This window comes from Rhipicephalus microplus, chromosome 1 (assembly GCF_043290135.1).
Source record: "Rhipicephalus microplus isolate Deutch F79 chromosome 1, USDA_Rmic, whole genome shotgun sequence".
Lineage (NCBI taxonomy): Eukaryota > Metazoa > Arthropoda > Arachnida > Ixodida > Ixodidae > Rhipicephalus > Rhipicephalus microplus.
In genome coordinates, this window is record NC_134700.1 from 290,107,158 (window position 1) to 290,128,216 (window position 21,059).

At 46.5% G+C, this 21,059-nt stretch overlaps 1 protein-coding gene across 1 annotated transcript; it reads left to right on the forward strand.

The window, feature by feature from the left end:
* The first annotated feature begins 2,565 nt into the window (after positions 1–2,565).
* LOC142767356 (neuropeptide receptor 15-like) lies at positions 2,566–3,236 on the forward strand. Its single transcript, XM_075868863.1, has one exon. The coding sequence runs from the start codon at positions 2,820–2,822 to the stop codon at positions 3,234–3,236; it is 417 nt and encodes a 138-aa protein (XP_075724978.1). The 5' UTR covers positions 2,566–2,819.
* The last annotated feature ends 17,823 nt before the right edge of the window (positions 3,237–21,059 follow it).

Below are 21,059 nucleotides of genomic sequence, written 5' to 3' on the forward strand. Positions count from 1 at the left end.
CTTTAAGACAAAAGCTATATTGTTGCTGATGACTTTGATAAATCTCATCGAATGTTGTATTCTACTAGGTAACTTAACATTCTTGCTATCTCCAACTTGTTTAAAATTTGTGGATAAGACGAAACACTGCTTCATACAAAAAAGGTCAAGTCTTTATCCTAGTTAATTATGTGTAGAGTTTGAACTTCTAAGACACCAAGTTTTGTTTAAAGATGATAATTAACTCCTGTAATTTGTTTTTACAGAAGTAGAATAGTTAGCAGTTATGTATATTCTCAAAGTATCGTAACGGTACTCAATCTTCTGTGTTCTTTTTAATTTATCACCACTACATTAGGCAGCATAGCTGTTGTGTGAGCAACATAGAAAAAATGACGTGGAGTGTTTTATTTTTGATCAGACTGCAGCTTTGTGATGAAGATGAAAAGAACATGTTAGAATTTAGATCAGCTGCGCAGTATTCCAACAAACGTTGTTATTGTTACAGACGCATCGCAATGTGACTAAATGTCCGGGATTCGTATTTTCAGCCCGATTTTAGATTGGTCTTATTCCCTTCGACTACCCGATTTCATACCCGTTTTTCGTGGCTGAATTTCTGGCAGTAGTGTTCGCTTTACACAAGTTGGATACGGAAATTACATCAGCTGCTATAATAACAGATTTTGTATCTCTCAGTGCGAAACTTTCTGTTGGTGCTGAATCTTAAGTAACAAATGGATTCCGTGCAATATAGTGCCTGCGAATGTGAGAAAAGTCCGATTAGTTTGGGTGCGTGGACATAAAGGCTTACTTCTAAATGAAATTGCCAATTCCTTAGCTAAGTCGTCAATGAGCGGGCTGATTCTACCGCACTTTCCATCATCCACTTATGTGACTGCTGCTCGATTCCGCAGACGTGTACTTAAGGAAGACTTTAGAGGTACAGCACTGACAAACTCTACCGAATATTGCTGTTTATTATATCCTTGGCGAAGAGCCTTTTGCCAAACTCGTAAACAAGAAGTAGCTGTCACAAGGCTGCGCTGTCGGGCACGAAATCTATGCTTAAATAAACACAGGTCTGCTCAGACACCTTCGCCACTGTGCGCGTTTTGTGGTGAACTGCAAACAATGAATAATTTCCTTTTGGCCTGCAGGTGGTTTAACCCAATACGAAAAACCTATTTAAAAATATCGTTACGTGGTATTGGTATGAATTTATCTGTGTCTGTCATTTTGTCTTTTGGAGTTTTGATTTCTCGGTTCTCCGCTGCGACAGTATGCGTGGCCGTCCGAGACTATAATAATTAAACTAATCAGTTGACTAATTAATCCGCATTATTATCCTAACGTGTCTACAACATTATAGAAGTGTAAACAATCAGGGTATTGCTCAAACTCAAGGAAGAAAAAATTATTTAAATAAATATAGGCATTACATAAGGCACCACAATTTCCTAGGTCATCGGTACTCTCTTTTTTATATAAACTTCGTTATTCTACAACTGCACAGTATTTTATAAAATCACTCAATTCATGGCCAATCCCCCACAGTGGGCATGCACCACGGGCAATAGGGGAACAAGAATGAGAATTTAGCCCAGTCCAAAAGGAAAGAAAAAACTTAAAGCAATATAGGCAATGTCTTGCCAAAATCGCACAGGTGAATATCAACTAATTCAATTTTGGTTCTCGAATGAACGTCCCTGGAGCACTAAATACCTTGCATTTTTGATCACCTTGATTTTCAAGCACTGGCAGCTTTTTGAAAGATCACTGTTTTATTCGATAAAAAAAAACTTTGCATGACATACGCATGGCGGCTGTCGGGGTACTGGGTTGTAATGAAGCATTCATAGCCGGCCACCATTGCATACAGTACAACTGCCAAAAAGAAAACAACATGAAACTTGTAAAAATGTACTGTGCACTTTTCGTGAACCATTCTTTATATTGGGCCGAAATATGATTGGATCAAAATACAAAAAAGAAGAAAAAACATTTCAACACAATTTTATACAGTAATACACAACAAAAACAGTAAAACAGTTATTCGTCTTAGTGCCAATAACTGATTCCCTTGTCCGGCAGTTTTCTACAAAATATTCCAAAAGCAAGCCTACGCTTGTTTAGCTGTCATAGATAACACGTTGCGCACTGATGTTTTACATTCTCGCACCCGCGCTGATTCAGTCTGCTTGTGAGGCTACTTGTGGCAGTTTTCTTTCTGCAATTAGTAACACTTGTATTTCTAAAGACAGCAAGCTTTCGACCTCCAAGCACACGTGCAAATAGTGCGAATAATCGCACTTGAACAGCAATCACTCGCACCTTTGCAGAAAATAATTTCATATTCACAGAGAAGCATAAGGTGATAACGACGAAACGTAGTCTGCTTATCGTTTCCATGCTGACAGAACCGTCGTAGTCAACGTGAATCATAGTGTCATAGCTTCCTATTTACCAACATTTACAAGACATTCTCTGCCTTCGCCCTTTTTTAGTAATTGGAAAGATGGTTTTCTCCCGGAATTCTTTCACGCATGCATTTTTCCCATTCTTTCTTGCACAGGCCCCCACCGTGACACTGCGGCGTCCCTTTCACGGGAGTAAGGGTGATGCCCAACGTCTTGCTGGCCTCTACTTACCTCCTTAGACCCACCGTACAGCTCCTGTATAGGTACTCTCGTTTTGAAACGTATCAAGTGTGTCTCGCGTGCCAATCTTGGATGCATCGTTGAAAACGTCACTCAACCCGAACGAGCGGAGAAGCGCGAGCTTCTCTTTAACGTACTGCTACGCACCCTTACAGCGGGGTCAAGAGCGCGTACGACGCAATGTCTCCGACCGAGAATATGCTGCTGGAGGTGTCCTCTCCGGTCTTCGTCGCCAACGGAACCCTGCCGAGCGTGTCGGTGGCGACGGAGGAACCAGTAGCTTCCCCTGTCACGATCGCCACGCTGGCTTCGCTGTTCGCCGCCATCGGCGTATCGGGCGTGCTGGGCAACGCGTTTGTGGTGTGCGCCGTACTGGGCGACCGAGACATGCGCAGTTCGGTGACCAACTTGTTCATTCTTAATCTGGCCCTGAGTGACCTCACCATATTGCTGGCGTGCGTGCCGGACATCGTGCTCTTCATCCGCAACCGCGGCTGGGAACTGGGCTTGGGCATGTGCAGAGCACTGCGCTTTGTCGAGGTCATGGCACTCTACGCGTCCGTGATGACTCTGGTCAGCGTGTGCGTCGAGAGGTAAGCTGTGCTTTTAGTGCAACGCCGTGCTGCTAACTGTGGTGTTTCAGTGTGTGTAGAAATTGCCCGCTCATCGCGGGGTTTAGGGACCTCTATTCACAGCCATGAAAACTAGACTGCATAGGATGTTGAAGATTGGGCGAGCTCGTGTTACGGTTTTAAAACTTGTTACACTGCTGTCAGGAGTGGGAAGAAACAATTGGATGTTGTGATCCACGCTCTTTGAGCTCGTTTTTCGAACCCTTTGATTGCTTTTTCTTTTTCACCACTCTGAGACAATATTGAAAACCTCACTCTGCCGTGGCTGGAGTGCCAGATGGTCCATTATGTTTATGACGACGCTAGGTAACCTTATGTGGCCAGAAAATAGACGCCAGCTCTGCGCCGAGACAGCCCCTAAAGCCCAGGCATGTTGTTTGTGACGCTCAACTCGGCGAATTAGCAGTTTACTTCGCGAGATTCGCGAGATTAGACATACACAATCCAACTCCTATGTCAAGAGTTAACATTATGTCTTTGCGTCAGAATAGCGTAGCGCTGAAGCCGGCATTACCGATCGATGGGCTTCGCAAACATCAATTCAGCGCGCCCCCATATGTGTGCTAGAGTGGGCGGATGGGGAAAAAGAAAAATGGTTGCTGGGCTCATCTTCCACGTAAAGCAATAGCGTTTCGCCCTTTTGTGTTCATCATCCAGATAAGCAATGTCAGCGGCTGCTTATAGCGCTTGAGTGACGTCTCAGATACCCATTCTGCTTTTATTAAATTTGTTTCAAGGAGAGGTTCGTGCCTAAGTGTTGCTCCGGCAACTCCTATTCTAATGTACATATTAGTATGCACCCCGACATTGTCAATAGCCGTAAAACAGTGCAAAGTTTACACATGATTGGTGTTCACGTGCCTATAGTCCAAGTACTACAGTATAATATATCTGTCTATGCAACGGTAATGTTCCCGAGTCATAAGTGTTCACACACTTACAACTTTCATGTTCTACAGAAGAGTTCGTCAAGATTATCGCACAAAAGTTACAGGGCATTCACCCGCTTCTTAAGCGCAGCTGTCACAAAAAAATGTGGATGAGCACGAAATCATGAAAAACACTGTGACCAGACGTATCTGTAAATAATTAAAAATACAAACAATGATTTTTTATCAAACCAATTAGGCCGCCAGCCGCAATTGCCAGGGGCGCCCTAGACGGTGGACACCACCCACTTACCCAGAAACCTTATAGTCAGGAACGTTTTCACTGATTTCTCTAAAAACTGCCCCTATGCATGTGCAGTGACACTTTTAAAAGTTTCGGTCGGCCATGAGCCCAAAAGTTTCACTTATGATAGCGGCCGACCCATCAGCTTTTCTCTCATAGTACACCTCTCGCTCTTTATCTTCTTATAAGAAACATTCTAATTTTAATATGTAGAAGAAGTTGTTCGGTGTCTTTCACGCCTTCATATCAGCATATAGCGAATTATTTTCTTTTCTTGTCCTAAACAAGAAGCTCCTAGTGCTCACGAAGTATTGAAAGTGTCGCGTAACTTTGTTGATTCAGTAAATATTTCGTTAACACATGCGATGAACCACCTTGTTCTGATATCGGGCATATAAGACAAACAAGGCGTCTTTAATTGAAACTCATAAAAACGAATCTTTAACGTACCCAATAAAAACTCCAAAACAGTTCTTCTGGAGGAGAAAAGAACAGAAGCTTCGTCGATGGGTAGAGTAACAGAATGAATACAGAATCAGTGGTTCTTTGCCGTTGACTGCTAAGAATAATATAAACATTGTAATGTGTACTTGCTGACAACAGGCATACTTCAGAAGCTACTTTGTGGCAATCCCTCTTCGACTTCAACCTAAGGAGAGGCTGGGAAGATTTTCTGGGTACATCCTTAGTTTAAAGAAATCATGCTTAGACAATCGCCACTTCTACCTTACCCGGCAACTCTCAAAAGGAGACGAAGAGGTGTATAGTGGGAGGGATGAGTTTGTTTATCGTTCGAAATAAACACAGGTGGACTTTTGAAAATGTACGCACAAAAAGAACTTTTGGTCAGTGAGGAATCTTAAACAACAGACACATGAACAAAATAAATCTGTAATTATTATAAAGCAGGTGGTATCAGCAAAAGTGGAGCAATATGTATGGCATAACGTAAGGCAAGTAAATGGTGGCAAATTAATGAATAAAGTTTCGAGAAAGGGTGGGCATACTCTTACAAATATTTTGTTGCGTGTTTTGAGCAGGAAAAAAGAATATATAAGAACACTGAAGCGGCAAGGATGCAAGCATATTATGCGTTGAACTAGCATGCATGGATGATGGATCCTTAAATCCGCGTCAGCGCACGCAAAACCCTTGCGCTTGAGAGCAGTGCACTTAGATTTATATGCAAGATAAAGAAAACCAGCCAATCGAAACTTGAGGAGCCCTCCACTACGACGTCTTTTTAATCGTATTCTAGTTTTGTGACGTAAAACCCCAAAGAATGGTGTTTTTTTAGCTCGCCTGTGTTGCATGTGTCTACACGAAACAAGGTAGATTGAACTTTCGGGTGTGGTCATCGGTAACATTAGGTCCATTGTTTCGGAAATAATTAATTTTCTAGTAAATTTCGCAGTATAGTTTTTTTATCATTTTCTCTAAAGCTTCATTGCTCGTCATTAGTTTTCTACGGCTGCATGCAATAGCCCTCTCTGCACCCAGAGAGTACTTATAAAACTTGATGAGACTGCAGCATACCGTTAATTGACTCGCATAGAAGTGCGGTTTCACGAAGAAGCTTTGATCCCTGTAAGCACTATAATATCACGTTATTCCACAGAGCCTCCTTCCATCCATTTATTATCACTCGACCATCGGAAGAATCCGAGGTAGACATACTTACAGAACGCAGTATATGAAAGGGCTTGAAATCCTTAAAAACGTTTGTATATGCTGCTGAAGGTTATTCATCGCAAGTTTAGTGTCAACAAAAACATCAAAGACGGCCGTCATTTTCTCAATAACCTCTTACTCACGCTTCTTTCTGAAGCAACCTTTCTGTACTTTCTTGTTTGCTGACAGGGTGCTCAATGTGATTATCGCTGTCCTCCCATCCTCTTCTCCGCCATCTCCTTCTGCACCTTTCTTTCCTTATAAGTTACTAAAAAAATGCATGAACCATGAATTAATGATGCAGTAGCAATGCATAAAGTTTTCGAAAACGAGAGACGAATGATTGTTGCTTAGATGGTATACATGCGGAAGAGGGGAAGGGAGAGGGTGCATTGGAGCATACGAGCAGGGACTGCATAATCTTTTTCCACTGAACGTTCGAGAAAATTCTTTCGGTCGTAAAGAAAAGTGAAACTCAGTCGTACAACTACATACATAACTAGAAGTGTAATAGCGCGGCTGACTCTATTACTTGAGACCTCTAGGTGCTATTGTACGAGAAAATTCGTACAATGTGAATGAACGGTCTCTATAGAGAATAGAAAACAGAAGCTGCTTCCAGAAAAAAAATCGCAGCTTCTTTACCAGTTCAGGAATTCGTACTACAATACATGAAACAAGTACGTTACCTCTGTACAACAAAATAACAATTACGAAACACGGCACAGTGTGAGATTTCTCACAACAAATTTTGAGTCCTAAGGTGCTTCCGTTTGCTTCTTGAGCGTGCTCGGGCCCAGAGTGAATCATTGCTCTTCGCAAGGAGAGCAAAGCTTTGCGATGACACTATTTCGCATGTCGGAGCACTCGCTGCACAGAAGGAGTGCATCCTGAAGTCAGAGAAGGAAACCAAAGCAATGTTGAAACATCTGCAAATGGGTTTCTATAAAAAAATAAAACCGTTGTTATTCACCAATCGACTAGCACCACATCACACCATGAAAAGCATGAAGAGGAAGAACGCATAATAATGCTCTTAATTTCTCTAATGTGCTCTTGATTTCGAACTATGCCATGTGTTTTTTTATCCCATGTTTATTCTTCAGTATGTTTTCCAAAAAAATATCTTCTAATAAATATTCTGATAAAAGCTTACTTCCTCTGCATTGCATTTGTTTGTACTTAACTTGAATCAGGTGCCGACTGTTTTAAGTTGTTCGCCAGCATGTGCCCTAAGCATAAGCGATCTATACTGTAATTTTTATTACAAGATATCAGTTATGAAATAATTTGATTAGAAGACACGTTATGTGCCATTAAGTATCTGCCAAGTTTTAATGTGTTTATTACATTATTCATAAAATGCACATATAAACATACTGGACATGGTGCTCTGCAGCTAATGAGCACCGTTATTGGGAAACCGTAAAAGAAGGCGATGCAGGTTTCGCATGCGTCAAACATTTGTCTTCAATGCAGGCTTTTGTGTCCGCATGTTCTTTTTCTAGTCATGATGTTTATTTCTTTTGGTATCTATCTATCTATCTATCTATCTATCTATCTATCTATCTATCTATCTATCTATCTATCTATCTATCTATCTATCTATCTATCTATCTATCTATCTATCTATCTATCTATCTATCTATCTATCTATCTATCTATCTATCTATCTATCTATCTATCTATCTATCTATCTATCTATCTATCTATCTATCTATCTATCTATCTATCTATCTATCCTCCTACGTTTGGGTGCTCTCATGAGCACCCCTTTAACTTGGAGTACACCAAAATTATTACTGTTGTGATGACGTTTATTCGAGCAGAGAAGTCGCAACGAGGTCGCGATGGAAAGTGGGCGTACGACAAGTCTGGCAAAGGCGGCACAAATTCTCGCGCAAGCAGAGCACGGGCTTTTTGTTTTCTTCCGAAGGCGTATACGCGTTGGTGCGTATGCTCCACTACAATTCCCCCGGTGTGAAGGGTAGCCATCCTGGCGACTCAGGGAGTAGGCACAATGAGGGGGTCGTAGTAGGGCTCTAGACGGTCAACGTGTATGGTCTAGCGTCCTCGACGGCGCAAATCTAGTGATTGTGTTAATGGCTCGATGATGTAATTCACCGGGGAGGTCGCGTCAATGACACGGTACGGACCATGGTACCGGGCCAGAAGTTTAGAAGACAGGCCAGGAACGTGCGGGGGCACCCAAAACCACACAAGGGAGCCAGCATGAAACGTAGGAGCGATGTGGTGAGCGTCGTCGTGTCGAGTCTTTTGTAGACCTTGAGCCTGACTTGTCAGAGACCGAGCCAACTGACGGCAGTCTTCAGCGTATCTGGCGACTTCCGAATGCGGGGAGCACTGAGATGCATCAGGGCGGTACGGGAGTATAGTGTCGAGTGGGTGGGATGGTTCGCGGCCGTACAACAGAAAGAACGGGGGAAAACCGGTAGCCGCTTGCGTCGCGGTGTTGTAAGCGAAGGTAACAAAAGGCAAGACAGCGTCCCAGTTAGTGTGGTCGGAGGAGGTGTACATCCTCAGCATGTCGCCAAGTGTGCGGTTGAACCGCTCAGTAAGACCATTTGTGTGTGGATGGTATGCGGTAGATTTCCGGTAGATAATGTTGCATTCAGCGAGGATAGCTTGGATGACCTCCGACAGGAACACTCGACCCCTATCACTGAGTAATTCCCGCGGAGCACCATGGCGTAGAATGAAGCTGCGGAGAACGAAGAGTGGAACTTCGTGGGCGGTCGCTGCCGGTAGAGCTGCAGTCTCAGTGTAGCGTGTCAGATGATCGACTCCGACAATAATCCACCGGTTTCCAGAGCTACTATATGGGAGGGGGCCATAGAGGTCTATACCCACGCGGTCGAAAGGGCGAGCCGGGCATGGGAGCGGCTGTAACATGCCAGTAAGGTGCCGCGGAGGTGTCTTGTTCTGTTGGCAAGTGGTGCAAGACTGAACGTATTTCTGCACAAAGCGATACATTCCTCGCCAGTAATATCGTTGGCGCAGCCTTTCGTAGGTTTTCAGGACACCTGCGTGAGCACTTTGGGGATTTGCATGGAAATTCATGCAGATGTCAGAGCGCATATGAGTTGGGACAGCAAGGAGGCACTTCCGACCACCAGGCATGTAGTTGCGGCGGTACAGAATGTTGTCTCGTAAGGAAAAGTGGGCTGCTTGCCGGCATAGCGCTCTCGTGGAAGGAACAGCAGACGGATCGGTAAGGTAGTCGACTAACAAGGCAAGGTATGGGTCATTACGCTGCTCAGAAAGCATGCCAGTGGTGTCGAGTGGTGACAAGGTGGTAAAAGGGGGTGAAAGAGAAACCACATCTGGTGTTAATGGCGATCGGGAAAGTGCATCGGCGTCCGCATGCTTGCGACCGGAACGATATACGACACGGATGTCGTATTCCTGCAATCGAAGTACCCATTGCCCCAGACGTCCGGACAGGTCTTTCAAGGTGGACAGCCAACATAGAGCGTGGTGGTCTGTGACCACGTCGAAAGGACGGCCGTAATGGTGCGGGCGAAACTTCGTAAGCGCCCAGATTATGACCAAACACTCCTCTGTCACGGAGTAATTCAATTCAGCCTTCTTAAGAGCGCGAGTTGCATAAGCGACTACGTATTCGGTTTGGGTGCCTTTCCGTTGTGCCAAAACTGCGCCAAGACCAACGCCACTTGCATCAGAGTGAATTTCTGTGGCAGCAGTGGGGTCGTAGTGGCGAAGAATAGGTGGTGAGGTCAGCAAGCAGCACAGCTGGTGAAATGCGTCGTCACATGCAGGCGACCATGCAGATATACCTTTGCTGTTGGAAAGCAGACTAGTCAGAGGTGCGATGATGGACGCGAAGTTGCACACGAAGTGACGAAAGTAAGAGCAAAAACCAACGAAACTTCTTAGGGCTTTCAGTGATGTGGGCATTGGGAAGTCAGCGACAGCTCGAAGCTTATCGGGATCCGGAAGAACATGGTCTCTTGTGATGACGTGTCCTAAGATGGTTAGTTTTCGGGCTGCGAAGTGGCACTTCTTGGTGTTAAGTTCTAGGCCTGCAGAAGCTAGACACGTCAGAATCTCGTGGTGACGACGAAGATGTGTCGGGAAATCAGCTGAAAAGACTACGATGTCATCTAGGTAACACAAGCAAGTTTTTCACTTGTGGGCCTGCAATATGGTATCTATCATGCGCTCAAACGTCGCAGACGCGTTGCAGAGCCCAAATGGCATGACTTTGAACTCATATAGGCCATCCGGCGTTACAAAGGCTGTTCTAGGGTGATCACATTCAGCCATTGGCACCTGCCAATACCCAGAACGCAGATCCAAGGATGTGAAGTACTCGGCGCCTTGTAAATAGTCAAGAGCATCGTCTATTCGTGGTAGCGGGTAGACGTCTTTCTTTGCAATCTTGTTTAAGCGGCGATAGTCCACGCAAAATCGAACGGTGCCATCTTTTTTCTTTACCAGAACCACGGGTGACGACCAAGCGCTTTGAGAAGGCTGTATGACTCCACGTTTAAGCATGTCATCTACTTGCTCCGTAATGACGCGGCGCTCTTCGGCAGAAACGCGGTAAGGACGCTGTCGCAGAGGCAAATGTGAGCCGGTGTCAATAGTATGAGTGACAGTGGTGGTGCGGCCCAAAGCAGGTTTCTGAAAGTCGAAAGAAGAGCGAAACTTGTTAAGGAAAGCAACAAGTTGGCTGCGATGCGAGGGGGGAAGGTCTGCGTCAATAGCATTGTCGAAGGCTGGCGAGCTTGATGGCTCAGACGCCTCAGTGATTGCGGCAATATGACATGGGGATTCATCGGGGAGAATAATATCATCGATAAGGTCGGCAGGTTGTACATATCCTAAGGTTTCACCACGGAGTAAGCCAACGGGGTAGTTGCAGTGGTTGGTAACCAGCATTACAGTTAAACCAGACGCAATTGTAAGAACGGCCAATGGGAGCACGATGCCCTTGCGTTCATAAAAAAACAGAGATGGCGTAAACACCACCGTGGCGTCAGGTTGCGCCACACATGAAAGGCTAATAGGGATTGAAGCTTCCGGAGGCAAGGTGATGTCGTCGTCAACGATGAGTTTGCAGAGCAGTGGTGGATGGTCGGGCGATGGAAATTCACAACTTGGCACTAGGGACACTTCCGCACGGCAACAATCGATGATAGCTTCATGACCTCATAAGAAATCCCAACCCAGGATGAGGTCATGAGAGCAAGATGGTGGTACAAAAAACTGGACGATGTACAAAACGTCTTGGATGATGACGCGCGCCGTACACACAGCCGAGGAATGAATGCGTTGCGCGCTAGCCGTGGACAGCACGATGCCACAGAGAGATGTGGTCACTTTCTTCAGTTTGCGACAAAATTTTGCGTTCATCACAGAAACGGCGGCCCCAGTATCAAATAACGCTTGTTTGGCAACTTCCTCAACATTGACATCAACAACATTTTGCGGCGAAAATGGAGGCCTTGATAATTGCGCAGAAGTTGCAGCTCTTGCCTCTGGAACTGCACTGATTAGTTTCCCTTCTCAGGAGGTGGTCTACGATGCATAGGAGATGGCGATCGGCGACGAAGAGATGGGAAACGAGAAGTTGATGGGCGACGATCCGAGTCAGAGTGCCTCTGTTCGTATGCAGACGTGGTGGCCTGCTGCGACGCATAGGTAGGAGTTCCAAAGGAGGCGTACGCAGGTGTGGGACGGCGGCGGCAGTAGCGTGCAATGTGGGCAGCGATGCCACACGCGAAGCAGATAGGACGGTTGTCATGGGTGCGCCACTCATTAGATGGACGGAAAAAGCGAGGTGAGGGCCTGTAAACCGGAGGCGCTGCCGGAGGAGGTGGAGCCGATAAGGATACTGGATGCGGTGGGGGCCGCGCAACCACAGCTGCGTAGCTGAGAGGTGAAGATGGTGCAGGTGGTGTGTAGCTGACAGCTGAGAGATTAGATGCTGCTGAAGTACATGCGTAAGGGGCCTGCACTGTAGGTAGGACATCGCAAATTTCAGTGCGTATGGGCTGCTGCAGTGTCGAAGGCAGACTTGCGGTGGATGCGTCGCTATGCGGCAGCAGGGAGAGCTGTCGGGCGACTTCCTCTCTGAAGTCTTTGATCTGAATGATGATGATCAAAGACTTCATCTGATGATGAAGTCTTTGATCTGGTTGGATAGACTTTCTTGGCGAACGTTGGCATTTGCGAGTGCGACAGCCGAGATCGAATCCGGTGGTGAGACACTCTGTCGGGCGATGGAACGCTGACGGCGTACTTCATCGAAGCTCTGGCACAGGCTTACGAGGATTGCCACCGAGGTCGGGCTTTTCGCTAGCAACATCTGGAATGCGCCATCCTCAATGCCCTTGAGAATCTGCCGAATTTTCTCTTCTTCGGGCGTAGATGGGTTAACACGCCTGCAGAGGTCGAGCACATCCTCAATGTAGCTCGTAAACGTTTCTCCAGGCTGCTGGGCTCTGTGGTGCAGACGCTGGTCAGCGTGGAGCTTGCGGACCTCTGGTCGGCCAAACGCTTCAGTTACGAGGATCTTAAAAGAGGACCAGTTGGCGATGGCGGTTTCGCGGTTGGTAAACCAAAGCCTAGCTACGTCTGCCAAGTAAAAGATAACGTAGGCGAGCGTAGAGTCGTCGTCCCACTTGTTGCTGGCGCTTACGCGTTCGTACAAGGAGAGCCAGTCTTCGACGTCTTGCTCACTACTTCCGCTGAAAATCGGTTGGTCCCGCTGGTGAGTAGCGCCGGGGCAGGTAGACGGGGCAGCCAATGGTGCTGGCTCGGCTGGGACGGGCTGGTTGGCGACTGCGTCAGTCACGTTTCGCGGTAGTCTTTAGGCAACTTGCGAGAGCGGAGCTCCAGGACTGCTTGGGGATCTCAGCAACCTCCAGCAAATGTGATGACGTTTATTCGAGCAGGGAAGCCGCAACAAGGTCGCGACGGAAAGTGGGCGTACGGCAAGTCTGGCAAAGGGGGCACAAACTCTCGCGCAAGCAGAGCGCGGGCTTTTCGTTGTCTTCCGAAGGCGCATACGCTTTGGTGCGTATGCTCCACTACACTGTAGTGTAAACAAGGTGACTTGACGAATACGACGCGCTGGTCATGACATGAAAATGTCATAATGACAAATGCTTTCCAAAAAAAAAAAACAGTGGCACATGCCCAGGGATGGCTTTGTGCCACTGGTATGTGGGTATGTGCCACAGGTGATAGACATTTTATATTGCCCTACGCGTTTCTTATTTTTCACTCCTTTTCCATTCGGTTTTCACCCACAATGCTTGTTAGGAATGACCAGCGCAAACTGCGCCTCATTGATCTAGATGGTTCGTGATTATTGTATATCATTCGGTTAAGATTGCTAGTGAGACGTGAACCCTCGAAATTATTCCAGAGCTTGCGCGACGACCAGTGATAAGTTAAATATTCGATGGCACATGTATAAATGCCAACGCGCTCCACCGCTTGTCAGTTGATCGAGGGCCGACGCTCTCTTCGCCGCTATCAGCAACCGTGTTCATCGCTGTAATCTGACGTTCAGTTTACTCGCCACAACTTTGGCCAACGAAACAGTCTGCTCGTTTCGAACATGTCACGACCCCGTGACACTATCTACCCAAAAACGGCGAGAACACACATAGGTAATTTAACGCTTGAGCGTTGATTGATTGATATGTGAGGTTTAACGTCCCAAAACCACCCTATGATTATGAGAGACGCCGTAGTGGAGGGCTCCGGAAATTTCGACGACCTGGGGTTCTTTAAGTGCACCCAAATCTGAGCACATGGGCCTACAACGTTGCCCAGCCGCCGCAGCCGAGATTCGATCCCGCGACCTGTGGGTCAGCAACCAAGTACCCTATAGCCACTATACCACCGCGGTGGGCCAACGCTTGAGCGTTAAGAAAAAGCTGACATACGCAGCGTTGACAGGACGAATGCAGAATAAATGCCAGAATAAATGCCAGAGTCCCCTTAGGAATCAAATCCTAGCATGCTGCATCGCAATTAAGTATTCTATATACCACAGAGCCCTGCCATGTCTCGGAACTTCTTTGCAAATGAACCCTAAGGTTCGCGAAACGTAGATTCTAGTTGTAGAACAGACTATCAAATTTTATAAACATTACATTTCTGCCATCTGATACATCTGTCATATCGGGTTAACGTAAAAAGGTAGTTAGGCACCATCCGCTGAGGTCAAGTTGAGTATCAGTATTGAGGGCTACCATCCCCGTGAGCCCCATCACAAACACGAGCGCTTCATGTCAGCTGCGGCTTCTTGTGTTGCTAATATACATGTTGCTGTTGGCATCATTACGTTGCTGCAAACAACTGCTAATATAAAAGATATGGGGCTGTTTGAAGTACGTGCGTGCGTGGATTTGTACACATATCGAGGGCCACTTCATAATGTCTCACTCAATAAAAAAATTTAAAAAAACTATTCACCTTGTTTTCGCATACCATGCATAACATTGATTCCTAAGGTACGTGGGATTTGCCGATTTTTTTCTTAGTTCCAAGGCACGAACCATAAACAAGAATCTTCCCCATGGCAATCGTCATCTTTGTTCTCATAACCTTCTTTGTCATACGCGATATCGCTTGTCACCCGCTAGAGAGCTACTACAGTGAGCTACTAGCAAGCACCTGCCGAAGACGACGTTCAACAAGATGGGCGTCTTCTCAGGCATCGAGCAACAGGAACGTCTACTCAGCCATATGCGAATTTTAACGCATTAGCGTTAAAGAGCTCGTTTCGCAGAAATTCCGACGTCGTTGGTTAAGAACGAAAAGTCATAATTTTCGCGTGACCGAAAAATTGGGAAAGGTGGAAATCAAAAAAATAATAAAAATTCTGTATCTGAGTGGGGATTGAACTCGGGTCTTTTGCGTTGTGAGCGGGTGTTTTACCACACAGCCAAGCCTCTTTTCTTTCCTTTATTTCCGGTGAAACTTCACACGCGGGAGGACGAGATAATATATTACAATACTCAACGAACATTACAGAATAATTACTACGGCCGTCAAACATTAGTAAAACACATCACATGTACCTTAAGATTGCGCCATAGTAAGCAGGACTTCTACCCTTTCTAACCATAAAAAAAACGATTCTTTTGTTCTTACTACCTCAAGAAACGTTAGTATGCTTTCTTTAAAATACTGCCTTGCGGGTCTCCTGTCAGGGGTACAGTGAAATCAACCCGTTCGAGAGCGTCGTATACTGTGCAAGGAGGTCATCATAATTAAACCAAATGTAATCCATCATAATTTTCGCTGTATTCTCAAAGAGAGGTGTGGCTGCGTGTACATGTCATCAGGTACACATCCACGCCTCTGCCTGTGAATGCAGTGAAAATAGCTTCCTCTGCTTGGAAATAGAGCGAAACTAATTTTCATGCTTTACGAACGCACGCGTCCTGTATGCATGCTTCACAGTACAGCATGAAATGTTCCAGTAATTATGCGTGGTATAGGCGTACATTGCCATCGGGCGTCAGCAGATGGTAATACCATAATGGCTTCATAGTTTAAAGCCAGTCACCTACTACAAAAGCACACACGCTACAGCACCTTTCAGGCCACGTAGTAGGTGACTAGCATGTTCGAATAGATTTCGTATACTAGGAGTCGGAAATGCGCACTAGGAACAGAATATCGCTCTCGCGTTCAACTCCAAGAGGTGAAGCGTAAGGGTCTTCCATTTTTTTCGTTGACACAGGAAGAAGTCCCTGTAAACATATTTCCTTATAAAATTTTGTTTTTCAGAATTAATTTAAGTAATTTATGGTTTCACGTAACTTTGTATTATCCTATATATAGCCAGGTCACTCTTAAATTTTGATTCATTCCTGCGGCAATTGGTTTCTCCCTTGTCCCTTTTCATAGTTAAAAAAATTCCCTCATATTAAGCGCTGGTTTCATCGCCGATACCCAGTAGTTAGTAGGAGCCAAATAGTCAATGCACAAGCAAAGAACCAAACCACTCAGTTCTTGGCCAATTTCCCACAGTGGGTATGAGTCACAGGGCAAGGAGGACGAGAAGAAAAACCACCACTGAGGCGCATGGCTTGTTGACAGCTCATCTAAAGGTACTCCTGTGTATTGAACATAGAGAACGTTCAACGGCTACGTTCCAAAGCTCGAGAAGCGCATTACCCAAGACAGGCGCTCCATCGTGGTGTTTAACCGCCGTACGCCACCGGTGAGTGCACGTCGATGACCACCAAGGTCGTCACAGATTCAACCTGCACCATGTCCACGGAGCGTGAGGAACATAATTTTACCGCCGCGTCGGAGAAAGATAAGCATTTCATGGATGCAAAGGAAATGGAAAAAGTGTTTAAACAAAGACGACAAAGTTTGCCTGTAGTTATGACTCGCGACATGGTTGACTTCCGACTCCACAGCACCCCTGAAGTCACCTCGTCATCGTGCACATCTCTGGTTCCCCACGACTGTGGTGCCTTGAGTATTAGACATTCTCAAGACATTGTAGAGTCACCGCATCGCGCACTAATGGAGTTTCGACCGGAAAATTTTGCCGAGGTTGAAGCGTCATCACAAGCGAAGAAACTAGACGTTCTCAAGCAGTTCTGCGGTGCAGTTGTGCCTACACCAACCAGCGAAGGAATCAAGCAGGCCACATCTTCGGCAGCCAGAGAAATTCTGAGTGCAACAAATAAGCACCAGCTAAGCGATGAACAGTCAGCAGCTGAACTAGTGCAGATGCAGCAGCCACACAAAGTGCACTCACCAGCTGAACGATTGCATAAGCAGGGGCCAAAGGCAAAGAAGTCACCAGCTGAACTACTGCGTAGGCAAAAGCCAACCAAAGAGCAGTCACCAGCTGAACTATTGCATAAGCAAGAACTAATGGAAGAGCAGTCACAAGGTGAACTTGTGCATAAGCAGCGGCTAAATGTCAACCAGTCATTAGCTCAAATCTTCCATAAGCACCAACAGCTAACCGATGAGGAGACGCCTGGTGAACTGCTTAAACAGCGCCAAACCGAAGAGCAGGCACCAGCTGGACTACTTCATGAGCAATGTTCAAAAGTAGAGAAGTTGTCAGCTGAACTGCTTCTTAGGCAAAAAGTCGAGCAGTGGCCAGCAGAACGACTTAAAGGCAAGGACTTATTTGGCCTCAAGGAAACTGCGTCTGCGACAAAAGAAAGCACACTGTTGGAGGCCGAACCACCTACTCCAGATGAGTCAGCAATAGAGCCAGAAAAGCCGGAAGCGTTTTTGCGAGAGCCGCAACCCCGTAGCCTGTTGAGTGGCCCCAACGTCAAGTTAGCCAACATTTCAATGCCCACTTTGCGGGCTCAACCAACGTCATCGGCTCAAGGAGGACCGTTTGCGAGAACGTATGCTACCTCCACCATGAACCTGCTAAGTGCACGTAGGCCGACGCCACCGTTTGCTGCTCAAGCCTCTCGCTGGTCCACTAGCAGAGTAAAACTGTCGAAAAAGGATATGAATTTACAAGACATGTCTGCATTACATGACACGCACCGAAAAAACTTCCCGGAGATACAGCAACGCGAAAGTCGGGAAGAACTGCACAGTCGTCGTCACCTAGAGGAACGGGGCGCGATGGCCAAGGAAAGGAAAGCTCGATCGGTGATCAGTTTCAATTTAAAAAGACCTCACTCAAAGCTAAGCACATCGTCCAGGAAGTCAGGCTCGTACTACTCTACCCGAAGCACTGGCGAAAGCTTGAGCACCACAGCTACACCTACACTAGACGGAACACAAGTAGTTGTTCGGGCGAGGGAGCGTTCTGCTCACAGAAACGTGGAGCAACAGCAGGAAGCTGGCCGGGAGAAATTTCTTTACTCTGGGGCCTTGTGTCTGGCCTTCGTCCTCGCACTCGTGCTATGTTTTCTGTTCTGGCCCAGAGACAATCCCCCTGCAGTACTGAAGAACAAAATCGATGCCAGATATGGTGCAACCTGTTCTTCGGCCGTTTGCCTTCGACGTGCCTCGTACTTGAACAATATTCTCTCCTGGGACGACGTTCATCCTTGCGAACACTTCGATAGATTCGTGTGCGGTCAGTGGCGAAGTCGGTTCTCCTCGTCTAGCTACCATTCAACTTCAATGGACGACGATTACGTCGAAATTCTCGAAGAGAATGTTCACGCCTTCCTCCAGAACGGTTATAAAAGTCCTAAAGTTGCGCAGCCGCTCAAGATTCTCCATGATGAGTGCATGAACCTAAGGCGCATCGACTACGAGGGCATGGAAGCGCTCATGAACTTGATGGCACAAGTTTCCCTCAGAGGGTTTCCTCTACGGACTACTCCTACAGGGAACAACATTTCTGTTTGGAAGACGGCTGCTAAGCTTTTGCGCAAGACGGGCACCGCAGCGCTGCTCACCATGAGCGTTGCGTCACACCCGGAGGTGAACAACATGGAAGTTGTGGCGTTAGGAGTGCCTGAAGTTTTGACATCCTCCGGCCGCGTTGAATTCAGCGAAGTCATTCGCCTTTACACGGAGGCGTTGTTTTCAGCAAGTAAAATCGTGAAAAGGGAGTACGTGCCCCCAGGAGACATTCTCGCCATAGCCAGATTTGCCAGTAACATCGATCAGCTCGTCCGAGAGGCACCGATAGGATCCAAAGCACAAATTGAGCGGCTCGAAGCACATGCCGAACTTGAAGAGTTCGTTAGCGCTGCTTTTCAGGGTTTTCAAGGGCTTGTTGCCGGTGGCGTTATGACCAACGTGTTAATATGGTCCCCTGAGGCCACGCGCTCTATCTTGGACGTCGTCACGCGTACCGAGCGCCACATCGTGATGAATTACCTCGGCCTTCGGCTCATGATTCAGGCGTCGCCTTTTACACCATATTCAAAGCTGCTCGACTTGCTGAGCGTATTCATCTATGGCAAGACTGGAACGGTACCATCTCGATGGCGACTTTGTGTGCATGTGGTGGAGAGAGCGTTACGTCCGCTCACTTTCGCTGCTGCGTTCGCTAACCCAAGGCTTGGCAAGGCCACTACCAACTTGACTACCATGGTCGACACAGTCTTTTCCGAATTACGGCACGAAATTGACGAGTTACCTTACATAGCGGTCTCATCAAAGCGTCAAATTCGTGAAATTCTTTCGATGAGTGATGTCAAGGTGCTCGGACCTAGCTGGATCATGAGCGTCAGGCCGGTCACCGAATATGTCAAACACCTGCCTGACGTCACCAAATCACGTTGGGGACTCGACACATTCGTCGCCTACCACGAATACACCTTCTTCCAGGTCTTAATTCGCGGCTCTCGGGCGCGTTGGAGTCGCTCCGTATTCAGCACCGACTGTTGGCACGAAATGCATCCGAGAAGCGTGTACGTTCCGTTGCTCGCTTTCAATCTGTCCCAGGCATTAGACGAAGGCAGCGTCGATGGTTTGCAGTTGTCACGGCTCGGCCCTCGACTGAGCCGCTGCCTCTTCGATATGCTTATCAAAGAAGCCGGCTCACCGAACAGCCCCGAGAGTTGGCTCAGGGGCGACACGTGGACGAAGCTCCTCGCCGCCGAAGCCTGTCTCGAAGGTCGGCGAGACTACGTGCACCTATCCAGGTTCCGAGACGTCCTCGCTGCACGCGTCGCCTTCAGGGCCTTTTTGAAGACCATTGGCGGCAAAAATGACGACTACGCGGTAGTGCTTCCCAGTGGACGAGCCATGTCCGGTGAGCAGATCTTCTTCGCCTACCTTATGCTTCAGTACTGCGAGAGGAACGACGGCTTCAACCAAACAGAAAGAGGCCTTTCCAGCACAGACTGGGGCGCTGCACTTCGTGACAGCGTCGAATTCCATAGAGCGTACAACTGTACGCAACTTTCGGTGGGGAAGAAGTCCGTACAATGCGAAGCTTGAAAAATAAAAAATAGCTCCAATTTCTGATTAACCTTCCTGCCATTCTTTCCTTTTAATCTCTCTCTCTCTCTTTCTTAATCACTCACTACTTTCAGCGTTTTTTTCAACGCGAATTAGCTACATATTTTTTAGAAGGTTGCCTAATTAAGACCTAATAAGAGTGGCCAAAATAGCGAACGAGTAGTAAACATTTTATATACACGAGTATGCAGTGCAGTTCATTTTGCGCGCAGCCGCGAATGAGCTTAGCTGGCACATTGATTTGCAGAAGTCGGTTCTCGCAAATCATAGCGTGAATTGTACGCGCTAATTACAACATAATCTACTTCGCGTATTCCGAACTGGAAGTAACCGTATAAAGCAAGTCTCTTGTACGCTCGTTGAAATGCGCCTGAATTTTGCCCCGCACCTGATGCGACATAGCAGTGTTTTCTCATAACGGTGCATTGAGTTAGTGTAAGCCTTTCGGCCCCAGACGCACAACTATTGTGTCTTCACATTAAAGTATTTATGCGAGGAATTTCAATACGGGAAACCTTGTCTTATTTATGATAACAGAGTCAAGATCGTTGGAACGTTTTAGGACGTCGTTACAACTCTGCTTATTTAGTCTTCAATGATGAATCTCAGCCTATTTACCCACAACGACTTAAGGAAGAAAAAACACCATCTTTAAGGTTTAGGGAACCGCTTAGACATCGGTGAGTACTTAACCTGTGCACCAAACAGTGTGCTCTGTGAAGACGTGCGCACCTACTGCTTACCATCACAGGCAAGCCAGCCAGTTTATTGGCGGAATAGTGTGCGTAAGAACGGTGTTAAAACACAAGCACGTAGTGGTGTCTTAGCCCTTTATACCTTGCAGCTCTTCTAGTTGTACTTCATCAGCCGCTTAGAATTGTTCCAATGAGCAAAAAAAAAACGTTCTCGTGTCATACATGTGCTCTTTATGCAATGAAATAACTGTATTATTGGACCAAACTGATGAATTATTTATGCGCTGACAAATGAAATCTGTCTACGGCAGCCA